At 45.7% G+C, this 17982-nt stretch overlaps 2 protein-coding genes across 12 annotated transcripts in view; both read right to left on the bottom strand.

The window, feature by feature from the left end:
* Positions 1-17982, bottom strand: part of LOC108699996 (E3 ubiquitin-protein ligase HUWE1-like) — a 159206-nt gene that overhangs the window by 4680 nt on the left and 136544 nt on the right. For 7 of the 11 annotated variants that reach the window (XM_041574909.1, XM_041574913.1, XM_041574912.1 and 4 more), the window contains 10 exons: positions 17441-17597; positions 17210-17342; positions 16890-17128; positions 16644-16771; positions 16178-16259; positions 15920-16075; positions 15566-15811; positions 14830-14947; positions 14540-14680; positions 56-343 (listed from right to left, as the gene is read on the bottom strand). In XM_041574909.1, coding sequence (XP_041430843.1) covers positions 56-343; positions 14540-14680; positions 14830-14947; positions 15566-15811; positions 15920-16075; positions 16178-16259; positions 16644-16771; positions 16890-17128; positions 17210-17342; positions 17441-17597 — 1688 coding nt within the window. The remainder of the gene's footprint in view (positions 1-55; positions 344-14539; positions 14681-14829; positions 14948-15565; positions 15812-15919; positions 16076-16177; positions 16260-16643; positions 16772-16889; positions 17129-17209; positions 17343-17440; positions 17598-17982) is intronic. The other 4 variants (XM_041574914.1, XM_041574917.1, XM_041574911.1 and 1 more) reach the window with 3 other exon arrangements.
* Positions 355-14533, bottom strand: LOC108699997. The gene is made up of 2 exons (XM_041574918.1): positions 13792-14533; positions 355-8486 (listed from the first exon to the last, which is right to left on the bottom strand). Exon 2 carries the CDS (start codon positions 6912-6914, stop codon positions 5568-5570), a length of 1347 nt encoding a protein of 448 aa, XP_041430852.1. The 5' UTR covers positions 6915-8486; positions 13792-14533; the 3' UTR covers positions 355-5567.

A 17982-nucleotide genomic window follows, 5' to 3' on the forward strand; every position in this document is an offset into this window, starting at 1 on the left:
GACACAAAAGCCCTAATTCTGCAGAATGGCAACAATAAAAGCTGCTTGTTCTTACCTGACAGACTTGCCCAGTATATGCTTATAGAAGGACCTAGTGAAGTAGCACTCCAGTAGCCGGTTGTCATACACAGCTTTGGCCACTATCCGACCAACGAACTTGAAGTAACTGAGGTGGTTAGGGTTACAGTGGGAGGAAGGATTAATAGTGTAGGTGACCCGGTCACCAGGGGAAGTGCGGAAGAGAGCATACATTGGATTGAACATCTCCCTGGAGATAATCATGTACCACTCACGAAGCAGCCCACCTGCATCCTGCCCTTCTTCTCCCTCAAACACTATGTATCTGAAAACAGAAAACACATTTCATTCACGAGTTACACAAACTTAATTTTTTCCCCCCAAGAGTAGGGAATTGGTGGATTATCTTCAGAAGCATTAATAACAAATGCAGCAGACTGGAGGGACTACACTCCGATTACAACAGACCACGAAGTATATAGAATATAAGAGGATTTGTTATCATACTTACCGATAAACCTCTTTCTCGGGGTCCCGTACAGGCAGCACAGGGCACTAGTGGGTTAATACACCATTCCCTTTAGGAGGCAGGATGGAACTAAACTTTCAATCCCTCTGAGGGATCCTCCTCTTCCCTGTATTAACCCCGCCTACTTCAGTTTCGACTAGCACAGCTTATAAGTAGTATAGAACAGTGAAGAATAAGGGTGGGAAACTCCCTGTACTGCCTGTACGGGACTAGGAGAAAGATTTATCGGTAAGTATGATAACAAATACCCTTTTCTTGGTCGTCCCTAGGCAGCACAGGGCACTAGTGGGTTAGTCCCAAAGCTCAATGAAAGGGGGGGAAAAGATAAGTAATTAAGAGGAGACTGAAAACAAGTTGAAAGGCACTAACATGTGCGAAAGTCCTTTACTTGTTAATAACTGTTTGTAGAACCTTTCTGCCAAAACTGGCATCTGCTGAAACATAAACGTTGAACTTATAGAACTTTGCGAATGTGTGCAAAGACGACCAGGTAGCCCGCCTTACAAATTTGTTCCATGGAAGCTTGCCTTTAAAGGCGTGGGTAGACCTTTGAGTTTGTAAATGTACAGTATTAAGTCTTTGATCCATCTGGCAATGGACATCTTTGAAGCTTTGTTCCCCTTACCGTGTGGACCATAGAGAACAAAAAGAGCTTCTGTTTTTCTGATGCTTTCCATCCTATGCAAATAGAATTTGAGTATTCTAACCACATCTAGAGTGTGTAAGCGTCTTTCAATTTCTGATGTTGGTTTTGGACAGAATGAAGGGAGGACAATTTCTTGGTTGAGGTGGGATTCAGAAGACACAATGGCGGACAGGCCTCCTACAAAACCATCTTACCACGCTAGCATCAGTCTATGCCCCTAATTCCTCCAAACCAGCTTTCTTTAAAAAGTTTTTCAACAAACTAGCACAGCTTTCGGAGGGTAGATTGATTGTAGGGGGTGATTTTAATACAACATTGAATAATAATCTGGATAGGTCTCAGGGTGTGCAGGCGGGTAATACCCCCCAATGCTCAAATTCGGGACTCCACATACCTAACACGGTGTCTCACTGCAGAACACTTAGTGGATGTCTGGAGAGAGAAACATCCAATTGATAGGGATTATTCATATTACTCCTCCGTCCATGCCTCCTACTCCAGAATTGACTTTATCTTCACTAAAGCCACACTTGTGGATTACGTATGTACTGCTACGATTCATGATATTACCTGGTCTGATCACGGCATGGTGGAAACTGTTTTCGCCAATTGGGATGCGGTCAGGGGGCATGGATGTTGGAGACTGAATGAGTCCCTGCTTTTGGACAAAGTGATTTGTGCTGCGGTCTCCTCTTCCCTGAAAGATTATTTCATCGCGAATACCCTAGAAGATACCTCAGTTGCGGTCAGGTGGGATGCCCATAAAGCTGTGATCCGGGGCATACTCATTAAACACGCTGCGATATGGAAAAAAAGTAGGGAGGCGAAAACCCAGCAACTCTCACAGAGGCTGCACGATTTAGCCATCGCCCATAAACAGAATCCGTCCCCCGCCTCTTACAAGGACATTCAGGACACAAGAACTCAACTGATTCAAGTCCTCTCCGATAAGGCGGCCTATGCTATGAGAAAGACTAAACACTTGTACTACGAATATGCGAATAAACCACACACGTTGCTAGCCCGCAAACTGAAGGCTTTACACACCTCTCAGACCATACATGCAATACGTACCCCTACAGGGACGATAACTAGGGATACTAAGCAAATTCTCCACTCATTCCGGGCTTTTTATGCGGACTTGTATGCTGCAGATAAAGCTCCTAAGGCGTCCCAGGCACTAGAGTCGGATATCATGAAACAATGGATCCCCCCCACCATCACAAAAGAGGATAGGGAGCTGCTCACAGAACCAATAACCAGGGAGGAGATAGAGAGGGTGATCAAAGACTCCAAATCTGGCAAAGCGCCTGGCCCAGGCGGTTATACGGCTAAATATTATAAGTCCTTTGTAAATCAGTTGACCCCATTTTTGAGAGAGCTTTTCCAATCCTTTCTTGAGGGCTCTCCCCCGACGCAACACATGCAGCCACCATAGTTATGAAACTAAAACCTGGCAAAGACCCAGTCAATTGCGATAGCTACAGACCTATATCGCTTATCAATACCGATATTAAACTGTTTGCGAAAATACTGGCTAACAGATTATCTGTAATTCTTCCCCACCTTATACACCACGATCAAGTGGGTTTCGTACCTGGTCGCCAAGCGGCAGATAACATTCGTAAAACCATAGACCTGATTTGTCGTGCACCTAAACAAAACACCTCCTCCCTGCTTTTGTCGTTGGATGCCCAAAAAGCGTTCGACAGATTGGACTGGAGATATATGTTTGCGGTGCTCAGCAAATTGCAGATTCCGACACCATTCCTTACAGGGATTAAACAGCTTTACACCACGCCCTCGGCTCAGGTTCTTAGCATGGGACTTCTTTCCGACCGTTTTGCCATCAAAAGAGGGACTCGCCAGGGCTGCCCCATGTCCCCCCTGATATTTGCTCTATCCCTGGAACCGTTAGCTCACGCCATTAGACATAACCCCAATATTAAGGGTATATGACCCGGAGAAATGGAACATAAAATCAGCCTTTTTGCCGATGATATCATCCTTACGTTGACAGCCCCCCAAACCACGCTTCCAAACTTATTACAGACTCTAACTCAGTTCCAACTCATTTCGGGATACAAAATAAACCCTACCAAATCACACGCATTGCCACTTCATATGTCCAAGCCAGAACTTAAATTATTACAACTTAACTTTGACTATAGATGGGAGACAGACTCATTGGAGTATCTCGGAGTATTCCTTACTCCTTCCTATGACACCCTGTACAAGGCTAATTACCCCAAACTAATCGATACTCTCAAGAGAGATCTGGACAAATGGCACTCATATCACCTCTCCTGGTTTGGTAGGATAGCGGCCATTAAAATGACGCTATTACCTAGGATACTATACCTCTTTAGAACATTACCAATACACTTCCCCGAATCAGTAGCTTTCTCACTTCAAAAAGCTGTATCGAACTTCATTTGGGAGGGCAAGAAACCCAGAATTAAGGCCGCAATCATGACAAAACCGAAATCATTGGGAGGCTTGGGAGTACCCCATCTATACAGATATTACCTTGCAAGTCGGTTGGAAGCGATGGTTCATATTCATGCACCAACTGAGGAACCCTGGCAATCCATTGAAAATCACTATTCGGCCCCATTACAACTCGCCCATTTATTTTGGATCCCTAAGTCAGCTAGGGTCTCTCTCCCACACCTCCTCCCCCCGTCACAGCAAGCATTAGATCTTTGGGACTCTGTAGCGTTCAAGATGAGATTGAGCAACACTACCACACTATACAGAACTATTTTTCACAATAAGGACTTCCCCCCAGGTGGCTCTCCCATAGAGTTTCGAGTATGGATATCTGCGAATCTGACAACCCTATTAGACTTCGTCACTGGAGGGACTGTTAAATCTTTTCAACAACTTAGGGACGAATATAGTATTCCCCATCGCTATTTGCAGATTCGGCATTACGTGATCACTGCTTGCAAGTCCCAAACGTCTTCCACCCTTACCTATTTTGAGAAGCTGTGTCGCAGCCGCACATACCCAACACACCTTATCTCACTTCTGTATATGAGCCTCGCGACTGACAACACAGACACACGTCAGCCTTATATGCAAAAGTGGGAACAGGATTTAGACCTTGCGATTTCTGACAAGTCTTGGTTGGAAATCTGGGACACAGCCAAACGAACTTCAATATGTGCAGCCTCTAGTGAGAGAGCCTATAAAATAATATTTCGCTGGTACTACACCCCCACGCGTATTGCTACACTAAGCGGTAACCCGGATCACTCGCAATGCTTTAGAGGCTGTGGGGAGAGGGGCTCCTTCCTGCACACCTGGTGGACCTGTACAGTAGCTCAGGTGTTTTGGAAGATGGTGGCAACTTTGCTCTCTGATGTTCTACATTGCGTTATACAGCCCTCCCCACACACTTTTCTCTTGGGAATGAAGATTAGGGCCATACGCTTGAAACAAACCCGTACATTAGCTACTCATATCCTGACAGCAGCAAGATCATTATTGGCGGCAAATTGGAAGAAACCTACACTTCCGAGCCTACAAATTCTGATATCAAAAGTGAATTGGATTAGGGTGATGGAATCCATACGGAACAGACTTCAGGATAGAAGTTATGAGGGGGAACTGGAGTGGTACCCGTGGGCTCAACACCTGGAGACTTTGCAACTTCGAGGTATTGTGCACTGATCTGACTTTCCTACCTTCCCAGATCTAGTCAGACCTGTCTATTTTTCTACTTTCCGTTTTCTTTTTCTTTTTCTCTGTTTCCCTTTCTACTAAATTCCTTTCATTTCCATGAGGATTCATTTTCTCGTTGTTGCAATGTTTATCTTCATGATATGGTACATATGTGTTGATTGAGCTAATTGAACAGTTATATTCTGTTATGAAGCACCTGTTACTATCACTTGCATACTTTTTTGCACCAATGCTGTACCGGTTATCTTTCTTTGGAAATGAAGGTCAATAAAAATTTTAAATTACAAATAAAAGAAGACACAATGGCGGTTTACAGCTTAGACCCCCAATTTCTGAAACTCGTCTCACTGATGAGATAGCTATTAAAAAGGCAACCTTCCAAGTAAGAAACTTCAGATCTGTAGGTTCAAAAGGGCATCCCTGCAGCACTTGTAGGATGAAATTCAAATTCCATGGGGGCAGTGGATGTTTATATGGCAGTCTGATATGACTGGCTGCTTGGATAAAAGTCCTGACATCTAGAAACGACGATATCTGTAATTGAAAGAATACGGACAACGCTGAGATCTGGACTTTAAGTGAATTGACTCCCAATCCTCTATCCATGCTATCCTGAAGGAATTCTAGGATAAGAGGAACTGTGCACTTTTGATTATCAGAGTTTCTCTGTTTACACCAGTGAATCTAGCATGACCATATGTGGCGATAGGTAGAGCTTGTTGTTGGTTTGCGTGCTCTTAACATGGTGGTGGTTACTTGGTCTGAGAACCCCTTATTCTTCCATATGGAGCTTTCAATAGCCAAGCCATCCGGGATAATCTCTCCAATGATGGGTGCCAACAGGGGCCCTGCTGAAGCAAGTCTGGCCTTTGAGGAAGTGGCCACAGGGGAGCGATTGATAGTCTCTTTAGATCTGAAAACCATGCTCTCCTGGGCCAAAAGGGTGCTATTACTATCGCTGTCGTTTGAAACAGACAGACGTCGGGGAACAGGGTGAATCATTGGTATGGGCGGAAAAATGTAGACGGGCTGAAAGTCCCAAGCTGTTGTCATTGCATCTACTGACATGCTTCTGGGTCGTGATATCTGGAACAATAGTCCGGTATTTGGTGATAGAACTTGCTGGCCATCAGGTCTATCTGTGGGGTCCCCCACCTGATTGTAAGCTGTTGAAACACTTCCTTGTGTAGTGTTCACTCGGCTTAGGAAATTTGCTTCCCAATTCAGCTGACCTGGAATGTAAATGACCGCTAGTCTGCAAGAATTGTTTTCTGCCCATAGTAGAATGTGGTACACTTCTTTCCAGGCTGCTCTGCTGTGAGTGCCTCCCTGGTGGTTTATATACGCCACCACTGTCGCGTTGTCCGATCTGACTTTTATGGGGATCCTTTTAGTAGATCTGACCAGTATCTTAGCGCTAAGTAAATCGCCGGTAGCTCTAGCATATTTATGTGAAGTGAGGTTTGTGTCTGTGACCACCGACCTTGTACAGACCTGTGGTCGAATACGCCTCCCCAACCTGTGAGACTGGCGTCTGAGGTGATTAGTGCCAGCTTTCATGATGTTGTCTCTTTGAATCCACCACTGAAGATAAGTTTTGGTTGCGCCTGAGAAAAAAATTGAATAGTCTAAATTGTTGTAATCTCCGCGCCATTTTTGGAGAAAGTTTAGCTGGAGGTTCCTCAAGTGTGCTTGAGCGAACGGTACGACCTCTATGGCTGAGGTCATGAGTCCTAGTAGACGCATGCAGTCCCTGGCCGAGATCAACCTTAGGGAGATTGCGTGCCTTGCCGCAGCTTGAAGCTTGAGATGTTTTTGAGTAGTTAGAAAAACCTTATGCTGCCGAGAGTCGTACTTGACTCCCAAAAAAATAAGTGCTTGAAACTTGTAGTGGAAACCCTGAACTGTAAAGCGTAGATACTGTTGAGAGTCTACATGAATTGGCACGTGTAGATAAGCGTCCTTTAGGTCTATGGTAGTGAAAAAATCTCCTTGTTCCACGTTTACAATCACGGACCTCAGTGATTCCATCTTGAACAAGGGAACATGAAGAAACTTGTTCAGAAATTTTAGATCTAGTACAAGACACGGTGAACCATCTTTTTTGGGTATTAGAAAAAGGTTTCAATAAAACCCTAGACCACATTGTTCTGTGGGAACAGTTATTATGGACTTGGCTTTGAGCATAGTTTGAATTGCCAAGTTCAAAGCTCTCTTTTTGCTTGGTAGGGATGGCAAGGTTGACCGAATGAATCGTTGGGGGGGGGTGGTCTCTGAAATTGAAGCTTGTAGCCCATTGAAATTATGTTGTGGACCCAGGGTCCGAAGTTGTGGTTAGCCAGGTTTCCCTGAACTTTAAGAGGCGCCCCCCCTATCGCCTCCGTAAGATCGGGTGTGGCTGCCCCTTCATGCTTCCTGTGTCTTGTCTGGTGTTCCCCTGGGAGTGCGTTTCTGAAAGTTCCACGAGGGCTTCTTGACGGGACGAAAATTACCCTTGGGTTGGTTTGAGCATGTTTGTTGTCTGGAATGTTGTGGGGAAGGTCTCCCAAAATTCGATGACCTATATGGTCTTCTTGACTGTGTGTTTGGAGGTCTGGATTTTTTGTCTTGAGGTAAAAAGTTGCTTTTTCCTCCCGTGATCTTATTTATCAGAGTATCTAGTTCCGGTCCGAAGCCCCCGAAAATGGTAGAGTAACTAAATTTTTCTAGGAGGCTGGATCCGCACTCCAAGACTTGAGCCATAGTGCCCTTCTGGCACCTACTGAAAAGGCCGAGGCCCTGGCCTGTAATTGAAGTGTGTCCATAGAGGCATCATATAAAAAGTGTGCTGCATTAAGCACTTTTGAAAGATGACCGTGCATATCAAAAGAATCCTCAGAACAGCCTGATAATGCTTCTTCCAGATAGCGTCATTGTTATAATACAGAACTCCTTCCCTGTATTAAAAGTATTTCCCAAGGCAGGCCCTGCACTCCCTCCTAGTTTTATTGCAGCTCTAGCCCTTTGTTCCTGAAATTTCCCTCCAAAGGAGAGCCGTGCACGTGAGCTGAACAAAAGGCCCACACCCTAGCTCCTCTGTGCACGTGAGAGGAGACAAGGTTTCATGTGACTCAGCCAATCAGGGCAGTGTTGTTCCTCTCCCTCCCCCCATTCTGCTGGAGGGGATTCTAAATACACTGCCTGGGGGAACAGAGAATCAGAATCTTTCCTGTACTGGACTAGAGCTTCGGTTCCGTTCAGCTGTGGGAGTATAACCTTATAACCTGTGTGGACTTATATCCTGTGTGGACTTATATCCTGTGTGGACTCATTCATAACCTGTGTGGACTTATATCCTGTGTGGACTTATATCCTGTGTGGACTCATTTTTATCCTGTGTGGACTCATTTATAACCTCTGTGGATTTATCTCCTGTGTGGACTCATTTATCTCCTGTGTGGACTTTTCTCCTGTGTGGATTTATATATTGTATCATACTCTCATCCAAGTAAGCTATCCCTGTATGCCTAATCTGCGTGCTCTACAATAAACGGGTGTGTTTCTGTATAAATTCTGTTTTATTCCCTGTCCTGGTGTCGGGTGTGTATACACCTTTTATTGAACCTATAACACTGGTGGCAGCGGTGGGATCCAGGACAAGGGCAAAGCACATCCCCAAAGTAATCATGGCATCCAGGGAAGATTACATGCATTGGCGAGTGCAAGACTTGCAGCAAAGAGCACGCATTTTGGGCCTCAATTATGCAGGGGTACCAAGAGATGAGCTAGTTGAACGACTAGTACAGGCTGTTCAAGAGGAGAACATCAGACAGCCAGACCAAAGGAATCATTTGCCACAAGCAGTTAACCCCACAAATACATGCCCCTGGGCTGCCTGGGCAGAGGAAACAATTCGAATACTGGGTCCAGACGCCACCCTTGAGGATCGTAGGAATGCTATAAACGAAGCCAGACAGTTGTATGTGGAACAAATGGCTCTCAGTCGTGCTGAAGCCCAAGTCCGAATGAACCAAACTGTGCCTCAGAATTATGTGCCTAGAATCTCTAGGAAGGAGTTCAAAGCCTTTGACGACAGTATGGGAGATGTAGATGGATTTTTCAGGGACTTTGAGCACCAGTGCATGTTAGAAGGGGCACTAGAGCAGGACCAAGTGCGGCTTCTGTCCTCTCTGCTTACTGGGCATGCAGCAGAGACTTATAGGGACATGGCACCAGAACTAAAAATGGACTACCATGCCATAAAGCAAACTATCCTGGCCCACTATGCAGTTACCCCAGAGTCCTATCGAATACGCTTCCGGGAGGCACGATGCTCCCTGGCTGAGTCATTTAAAAGATATGGGCAGAGAATATCTCAGGCCTGCCGTAGGTGGCTACAGGGTGAACTGGCTGAATCAGCAGAGGAAATTATTCAGCTGATTTTGAAGGAGCAGTTCTACCTCACCTGCCCTAGAGAAATTACAGAGTGGGTGAAAGAACGCAAGCCCTCCACTCTTGATGGTGCTACAGCTCTAGCAGATGAGGCTCTCTTAATCAAGCCACAGTGGAAAAGGCTTCTAGAGCAGTCACCAAGACAAAGTGCCCCAGCAATGACTTCACAAGGGGCCAGGCCTCAATTCACACTCCAACCTTCTGGTGTCCCTCGGCAGCGGTTCTTCTCGAACTCTGGGCCAAATCCACCTCCTACTACACAGCCTCGGCATGTCAACAGGTCCCAGGATCGGCTCTGCTATTTATGCCGACAACCAGGTCACACACAGCATTTCTGTCCTAAGGCCAGAAGTGAGGTACAATCGGTGAAACCCCACACAGTTAACTACATTGAGGTGGATCCAGAATGGTCAGAGGAAATGCCCACCTCCCCAGAGGAATGGTCCTCTACAACAACCCTTTCTGTGACCCCCAGGGGAGTTTATGGCATCCATAAAGTGCACCAAAGCTACCCTGAGCAAAGACAACGCCATCTTCAGGATGTCCTTCTTGATGGGTGTCGCATCACTGGGTTCCGGGACTCTGGAGCCTTCCTAACCATTGCTGAGCCCCGGGTGGTAAGACCTGAAGCCATACACCCTGGGCCTGGTATCCTAATCGTGGTTGCCAGGGGAGAACTAAAATATATTCCAAAAGCTGCTGTCCATCTGGACTATGGCTGTGGGGAGAAGATCTGTTGGATAGGAGTTATGGAGGGCCTACCCGCTGATGTGCTCTTAGGTAATGACCTGGGCACCATGGAAAGTCGCTTTGTCGGAGCTGTTACACGTAGTCAAGCCAGCCATATTCACCAGACTGGAGACTCCCACCAAGACAGCACTGAACCTGCTCCAGTTCACCCACAGATCTCCCAGCCGGTAAGTAACATGCACCCTAACCTGACATTGACTTGGGACACTGACCAGTTTAAGCAGGCCCTACAGACTGACATGTCATTAGTAGGTATGAGAGCACGTGCTGAATCTGGACAGGTAGGGAGAGATGGGGACCGTATAGTGTGGGAAAAGGGTCTGTTATATCGCGTGACTGAGAACCCCAAACGGGGGCCATTATTGCCTCCAACAAAGCAGCTAGTTGTACCCCGTGCTTACAGACTCTGTTTGCTACAGATTGCCCATGATATCCCCTTAGCTGGTCACCAGGGGGTAGATCGTACCAGGAGTCGATTAACCCAGACCTTTTACTGGCCAGATGTTAGCAGAGAGGTGTCTGACTACTGTCGCACCTGTGACACCTGTCAGAGAGTGGGCAAACATGGGGACCGTTCACGAGCCCCCCTTCAGAATATGCCCCTTATGGATGAGCCGTTTCAACGGGTTGCAGTAGATATAATTGGGCCCCTTGCTAAGCCAAGCCGATGGGGTAAGAGATTCATTCTCACTGTTGTAGATTATGCCACTAGGTACCCTGAAGCTGTGGCTCTGTCGAGTATCACAGCTCCCCGAGTAGCTGAGGCCCTTGTGACTATTTTTACAAGGGTTGGATTTCCCAGTGAGATCCTTTCTGATCAAGGCCCCCAGTTTATGTCTGAACTTGTTCAATGTTTGTGGCATTCATGTGGAGTCAGGGCCATAAGGACCTCACCTTATCATCCCCAGACCAATGGCCTCTGTGAACGGTTTAATGGGACCCTAAAGAGCATGCTCAAGTCATTTACTGATACTGAGCCTGACTGGGAAAAATACCTACCTCACCTTTTGTTTGCATACCGTGAGGTTCCCCAGCAATCCACTGGGTTCTCCCCTTTTGAGTTACTGTTTGGCAGAAAGGTAAGAGGCCCCCTTGAACTACTTAAAGAGCACTGGGAAGGTGAAATTGCAGACACCGGAACCCCGATTATCCCATATGTTCTTGAGTTTAGGGAGAGACTCACCAGATTGACCTCCCTTGCCCAGGATCAGATGCGAACTGCACAAACCCGTCAAAAGACCTGGTATGATCGGAAGGCTCGTTTCAGAGAGTACACTGAGGGACAGCAAGTCTTGGTCCTCATCCCAGCCCCCCAGAATAAATTACAGGCTTCTTGGGAGGGGCCCTTTCTGGTTATACGCAAGTTAAATGACACTACCTATGTAGTGACCATGGACCACAGCGGGCGCAAGCAACGGACAGTGCATGTAAACATGCTCAAACCATACTATGAGCGGGGCCTGCCAGTCTTAGCCATATGCCATTCACCATCACTTGACTCGGGGGAAGATGACCTCCCTGACCTTTTAGCATCTGCACAGTGTAAGGGTTCCCTTGACCAACTACCACTTAGGGATCACTTAAATGATTCCCAGAAACATGACTTACAGGGTATCCTTAACAAGCGAGCACAAATGTTCTCAACCCAGCCTGGGCACACCCCTCTGATTACCCACCATGTGGAGACCCCAGGGCAGGTTCCTATCCAGCAGGCCCCATACCGGGTACCTGAAGCGGTTAGAGAAACCATGAGGAAAGAGTTAGAGGATATGAAGCAATTAGGGGTTATCCAGCCCTCCCACAGCCCCTGGTCCTCCCCAGTTGTCCTTGTGCCTAAGAAAGATGGGAGCACCCGTTTCTGTGTAGACTACAGGAGACTGAATGACAAGACAATTAGTGACGCTTATCCCATGCCACGTATTGATGACCTTTTAGACAGATTAGCAGGGGCCCAGTATGTGACCACCTTAGATCTAAGCAAAGGTTATTGGCAGATCCCCCTCACACAGGCAGCCCGCGAACGTTCGGCATTTATAACCCCCTTTGGGCTCTATGAGTTCCTAGTAATGCCATTTGGCATGAAAAATGCTCCCGCCACGTTTCAAAGACTCGTTGACCGCCTGCTGGAGCAGTGTCAAGAATTTGCTTGTGCCTATCTGGATGATATTGCCATTTTTAGCGATACGTGGGAAGAACACCTACAACACTTAGAGAAAATCCTAGAAAAGATAGAGAGGGCAGGGCTGACAATAAGGCCTGACAAGTGTCAGATAGGGATGGCTGAGGTTCAGTACCTAGGGCACAGAGTGGGTGGGGGGCGGTTACGCCCTGAGCCAGCTAAGGTGGAAGCTATTTGTGACTGGCCTACTCCCCAGACTAAAAAACAGGTGTTAGCGTTCCTGGGTACTGCTGGTTACTATCGTAAGTTTATTCCCAATTTTAGTGCCTTAGCGAAACCCCTGACGGACTTGACCCGGAAGCGCATGCCACGAGCCGTGCTGTGGACTTCTGTTTGTGAGGAGGCCTTCCAAGCCCTTAAACAAGCCCTGACCAGCGCACCCATTCTTGCTGCCCCGGACTATAAACGACGATTTCTTGTTCATACAGATGCCTCCACCTTTGGACTGGGAGCAGTCCTAAGTCAGGTGAATGCTAAGGGGGAGGAACATCCTGTGGCCTACATCAGCCGAAAACTTCTTCCTAGGGAGGTGGCATATGCCACCATAGAGAAAGAATGTCTGGCTCTGGTTTGGGCTCTCAAAAAGTTCCAGCCATACCTGTACGGCCGGGAATTTACTGTAATGACTGATCACAATCCCCTTATCTGGCTTAACAGAGTAGCTGGGGATAATGGGCGCTTACTTAGGTGGAGCCTCTCCCTCCAGCCATATAACTTTACAATTCAGTACAGACGGGGTACACAGCATCAAAATGCGGATGGCTTGTCCAGGCAAGAAGATCAGTAAACCAAAACGTAGGTATGACTCTACATGAACTCAGCAAGTAACCCGTGTGGGTTCCTCTTGGGTTCATACTTCCCGTAGGGGGAGGGGTTGTTATAATACAGAACTCCTTCCCTGTATTAAAAGTATTTCCCAAGGCAGGCCCTGCACTCCCTCCTAGTTTTATTGCAGCTCTAGCCCTTTGTTCCTGAAATTTCCCTCCAAAGGAGAGCCGTGCACGTGAGCTGAACAAAAGGCCCACACCCTAGCTCCTCTGTGCACGTGAGAGGAGACAAGGTTTCATGTGACTCAGCCAATCAGGGCAGTGTTGTTCCTCTCCCTCCCCCCATTCTGCTGGAGGGGATTCTAAATACACTGCCTGGGGGAACAGAGAATCAGAATCTTTCCTGTACTGGACTAGAGCTTCGGTTCCGTTCAGCTGTGGGAGTATAACCTTATAACCTGTGTGGACTTATATCCTGTGTGGACTTATATCCTGTGTGGACTCATTCATAACCTGTGTGGACTTATATCCTGTGTGGACTCATTTTTATCCTGTGTGGACTCATTTATAACCTCTGTGGATTTATCTCCTGTGTGGACTCATTTATCTCCTGTGTGGACTTTTCTCCTGTGTGGATTTATATATTGTATCATACTCTCATCCAAGTAAGCTATCCCTGTATGCCTAATCTGCGTGCTCTACAATAAACGGGTGTGTTTCTGTATAAATTCTGTTTTATTCCCTGTCCTGGTGTCGGGTGTGTATACACCTTTTATTGAACCTATAACAGTCATGGTTCACGCAACGCATGCTGCTGAGATTGACGATTTAAACATTGCTGTAGATGACGCAAAAGAGCTTTTCAAAAGATTTTCTGCCTTCCTGTCCATGGGATCTCTGAACGCCGTTCCATCTGCTAGAGGTATAGTTGCACGTTTAGCTAATTTAGCTATCGGGGCGTCTACTTTGGGTATGGTTTCCCATTTATCTCTATGAGTTTGGCTGAAAGGATACAGTATATCCATTGTTTTATCTTTGACTGCTCTGTGGTCTGGGGCCTTCCATTCTTTATTAATGACCTCCTGCACTGTCTCGTGTACAGGAAAAAATAAAATTTAACTTTTTAGATACTGGTGCTTTGAGTACTACATAGATGAACCTTCTTATGGCAAAGGTACATAGTATGTTACATCAGCCAGGCATTTTCCTTGCTCAAGGATGGACAATGGTGTCATTGTAGCACTGTTTAATAATGCCTCCAAGCAATAATCGTGTAACCCAAATTACTGATCAATTTAGGGACAATTTGCCGCATATAGTAATTTGCCAGGAATTGCCAACTGCTTGTGAGACATGTGCCCAAATGCTGAATCCTCTAACAATTTCATGTAGCAGCGAGTTATGCGAATAGAGGGTTCCATGTTAGAATGCTGGATTCAAGAACAGTGCACTCAAAAATTGGACTATAACTAGAGCTTATACAAGTAAAGGGGACAGAGGGCTCCAGTATTCTCATTCTTTCTACTCACAATCTATTCTTCATTTCTTCAGGGGATTTGCGGTGCAGCTCCCGGTAGGAGTCCTCAAACACGTGATCACGCCGTACATGCACTGCCATATCTTCTTTACGTAGCCCTTCATCCAGGCGCTCCAACTCCTGTCGGAAATATCTGTAGGATGGAAAAAGTGGCAGGCCTAAGTACTTAAAGTTCAAATGTATCAACTAATTATCATGGTTATACACCAAAAAGTGTCTTCATCAAGTACATAAACAGTTAGCTGCAGATTTCTTAAAAGAATGACACACAAATGTGCTTACTTGCGTTTGACATCAAAGTCAAGGACTCTGATATAGTCTACAAGAACAGCAAAGGGCCCATCAGCTAGGTGTGTGGTGGACTGGCGAAGGATTTGATTTAGTACAGTTCGATGAGTCTCTGGAAATTTAAAAAAAAAAAAAAAAAAAAAAATGTAAACAGCCAACAAGAAATCCCAATGCTGTCTATTACAAAAACAATTTTGTAAAGCGGTCTGCAACAAATACCAATACAAACAGGTATACTAGAACCAAGGACTAAGTTTATTTAATTTCCCCAGTTATTATAAAAATAAATTTCTAAAAATTACTAAATCCAGTAAGGGAAATTATAGCTTAAACCAGGGAGAAATGAATCCTAGATTTGGCCTTAGGCTTAGGGGGTTATGGCAAAGCAAATAACAATTCTCTGCCTTGTGTTCAAAAGGGAACAAGACTGCTTTAGACCAATCCTAACCACCCCCTTAGTATGCAGTAACTTTTCAGACCATACAGTTTCAGGCCCACCATTGGGATAAAACCTTTGGTCAGAGTCCATTCATAACAAGGATATAAAAATGTGATTTCATTGGCCGCTGTACTATAGTTTTGGCCACACCCAAGAGAATATAAAGGGTTTGGACCTATAAACTACCAAACTGCAACAGCATTATAAAATTGAGCATTGAGAATAAAAAAAACATAAAAGGAAAAGATGGTCCTTATAAGCTTAATAATGGAGAGTCTGGTAAAAACTTACCAGCAAACCGTAAAAACTTCTGAGTGTCAGGAGGCAAACTAGAGGAAATGTGCATAGATGAAGGTTCACGAGAGAAGAAAGGATCCAAGGAAGAAGGTGTGGCTGGAGTGAGGGGTGCAGGAGAAAGTGGAGGCGGTTCATCCTTAATGTGAGATAACTGGCTTTCCCGAGTATCCCGCACAGGAGGCTTGCTCTCCCGCTCTGTTGCATGAACAAGGAAAAAGGCTTCTACAGCTGGCTGTAACACTGCAAGATAAGTACAGGTAGACCATTAGACTATATTAAACACTCCACATGTGGATACACAGCTGAACCAACACACGCCAACTTATTGGTATATTAACCCTTAGTTACCTAATACAGCATGCTGGTCATGAGATTCCTCAAGTTCCTTCAGGCACTCTCCCAGCATGTCCCACAGCTCATCTAAACTCAGCTGATCACTTAACAGTGGTAACTCTGGCAGCCTCTCCTCCTCTTTCTTCTCAACAGCCTGAGAAACTTCAGAAGCTGGAATATGGAACCAATGCTGTGTAAGTTCATACCATTCCCCATTGTCCCTACCCATCCAAAACTAACAGTATATATCACACCCATGCATTGTGCACTGACCAGCTGACTGAGTCTCCTGTGGAGCAGGTGAAGGCTGGTCAACATCCATAGGTTGCTCTTCCCTGCGAGCAGAACCCTCTGCCTAAACAAAATATAAAGATGTAAATGAACAAGCATGGCGGCATTGCTGGTAAGCTTGTGTTTGAAAAGCAAACAGATGAGAATGCATTTTACAAAGGCATGATATGAAGCAAAGAATGCAGCCATGCATAAAACAGAGGAAGAAAAAGGTTCTGAATTTCTTGCCAGGTCACACAGTGAACATGCTGAGCAAAGGTGATAGTGGCCATGACACATTAAAGTGTTAGCGAAAAATGCCTGCAATCAGCAAACTTTGCACTGCCAACTAGGACATAAACAAGCTGATGGGAAGGAGTAAATGGTGAAAAATGGGACAGATCAAATAAAGGGAAGGTTGGAACAAACGAAGGATGGATGTTCTGCCAGCGCCAGTCATCATGCTAACCGTTGCAGTTTGCAGCTGTCTCCGCGCCCTTTGACCCTCACGTACCATTTGTATAATGGCATCAGCCTCAGCCTCCAGCTGCTGCACAGCTGCCTGGATGCTGCTAGCCGAAGCCAGACTGGCAGTGCCTGCAAGAACAAAGTCAATTGGTCAGTCTTATATGTGAAAACAAAGGTGATCTATAAAGATCTCAAATATAGAACTAATACTTTATTCTGCAAATATTTATGATCCTTGAGCTCTCACCTAATCTGCTGGTCTGCTTGGCCTTCTTGTTGGCTCTACGAGTGTCATCTCTAAGCTGGATGATAACTTGCAGCACTCGAAGGAAGAATTTTTGTGTGGAAGTCTTTGACGTTAGCATAGACATTGAGGGAAGCTGCAACTCTCTTCCTCCCAGTGGACGCTTTTGGGAAGCCACAATCACTACATTCTCTGCAATGTCAAACCTGGATCGCAGAGGTGGAGTGGGGAGAGACCTGACACTTTAGAAATGAATGCTGTCCTGAGCTGCGTAATTAGCCATCTTAAGTACATGTGCATGCTATACAGGATCGCACACTCACCTGCTCTGCATTTTGCCCTTTGCCTTTGTGCTGTGGGGTTGCTCCTCAGGCATACCATCTGGAGAAAGAACTTCACATTGTGCACGTCGCTGCTGCTCTAGGTTATATTCCCGGAGCTCTGCTAATAGAGTACCTGTAAAAATATAAAGGTGCCGTTGGATATAAAATAAAATGCTTTGACTTTGTGCATGACATGTGGACAGCAGCAATAAATGCAGTATACCACAGTACCTATCTGTTTGCAGAGGGTAAACCCCAAGTGATGTGCTCCGCTAAGCAGAAGTTTCAATACAGTGTCCCGTGTACCAGGGTCGCCTCTGGAGAGCTGCAGTAGAACATTGGCGGCATCTTCCAGTCCTTCCTCTGAACAGGAGTGTGATGTCAGCACCTAGAAAGTAAAATACATAAAAATAAATCATCACCAGCATCTCAGCAGTCACCACTTGACCAATGTTCTGTTTGGCAGAAAGTCTTTCACACTTGCTTAATATTGCAAGAACAAATGGGGGTATGCTTTCCCTTTTTCTTCATCCTTCTATACCATCCCATATCAAATAGTTGCGTCAAACGAGGAGACATGTGACCATTTTTACTTATGACATTAAATCACTACGACAATTAAACACTATACAAACTCACAGACATCCCCACAAGAATGAAAAGCAATTTCATACGTCCTGTCAACCTATCATATACAGTGTAACCTGATCGCCTGCTTGTCTGTTCACTGCCCACAGACACCAGACAGACATATACATTGTTAAATTCAGTAA

This window comes from Xenopus laevis, chromosome 8S, assembly GCF_017654675.1.
Source record: "Xenopus laevis strain J_2021 chromosome 8S, Xenopus_laevis_v10.1, whole genome shotgun sequence".
Taxonomy (NCBI): domain Eukaryota; kingdom Metazoa; phylum Chordata; class Amphibia; order Anura; family Pipidae; genus Xenopus; species Xenopus laevis.

Bases quoted from the DNA above. Each gene is read 5' to 3' on its own strand.
- LOC108699997 (XM_041574918.1), bottom strand. From the start codon at position 6,914: ATGGAATCACTGAGGTCCGTGATTGTAAACGTGGAACAAGGAGATTTT.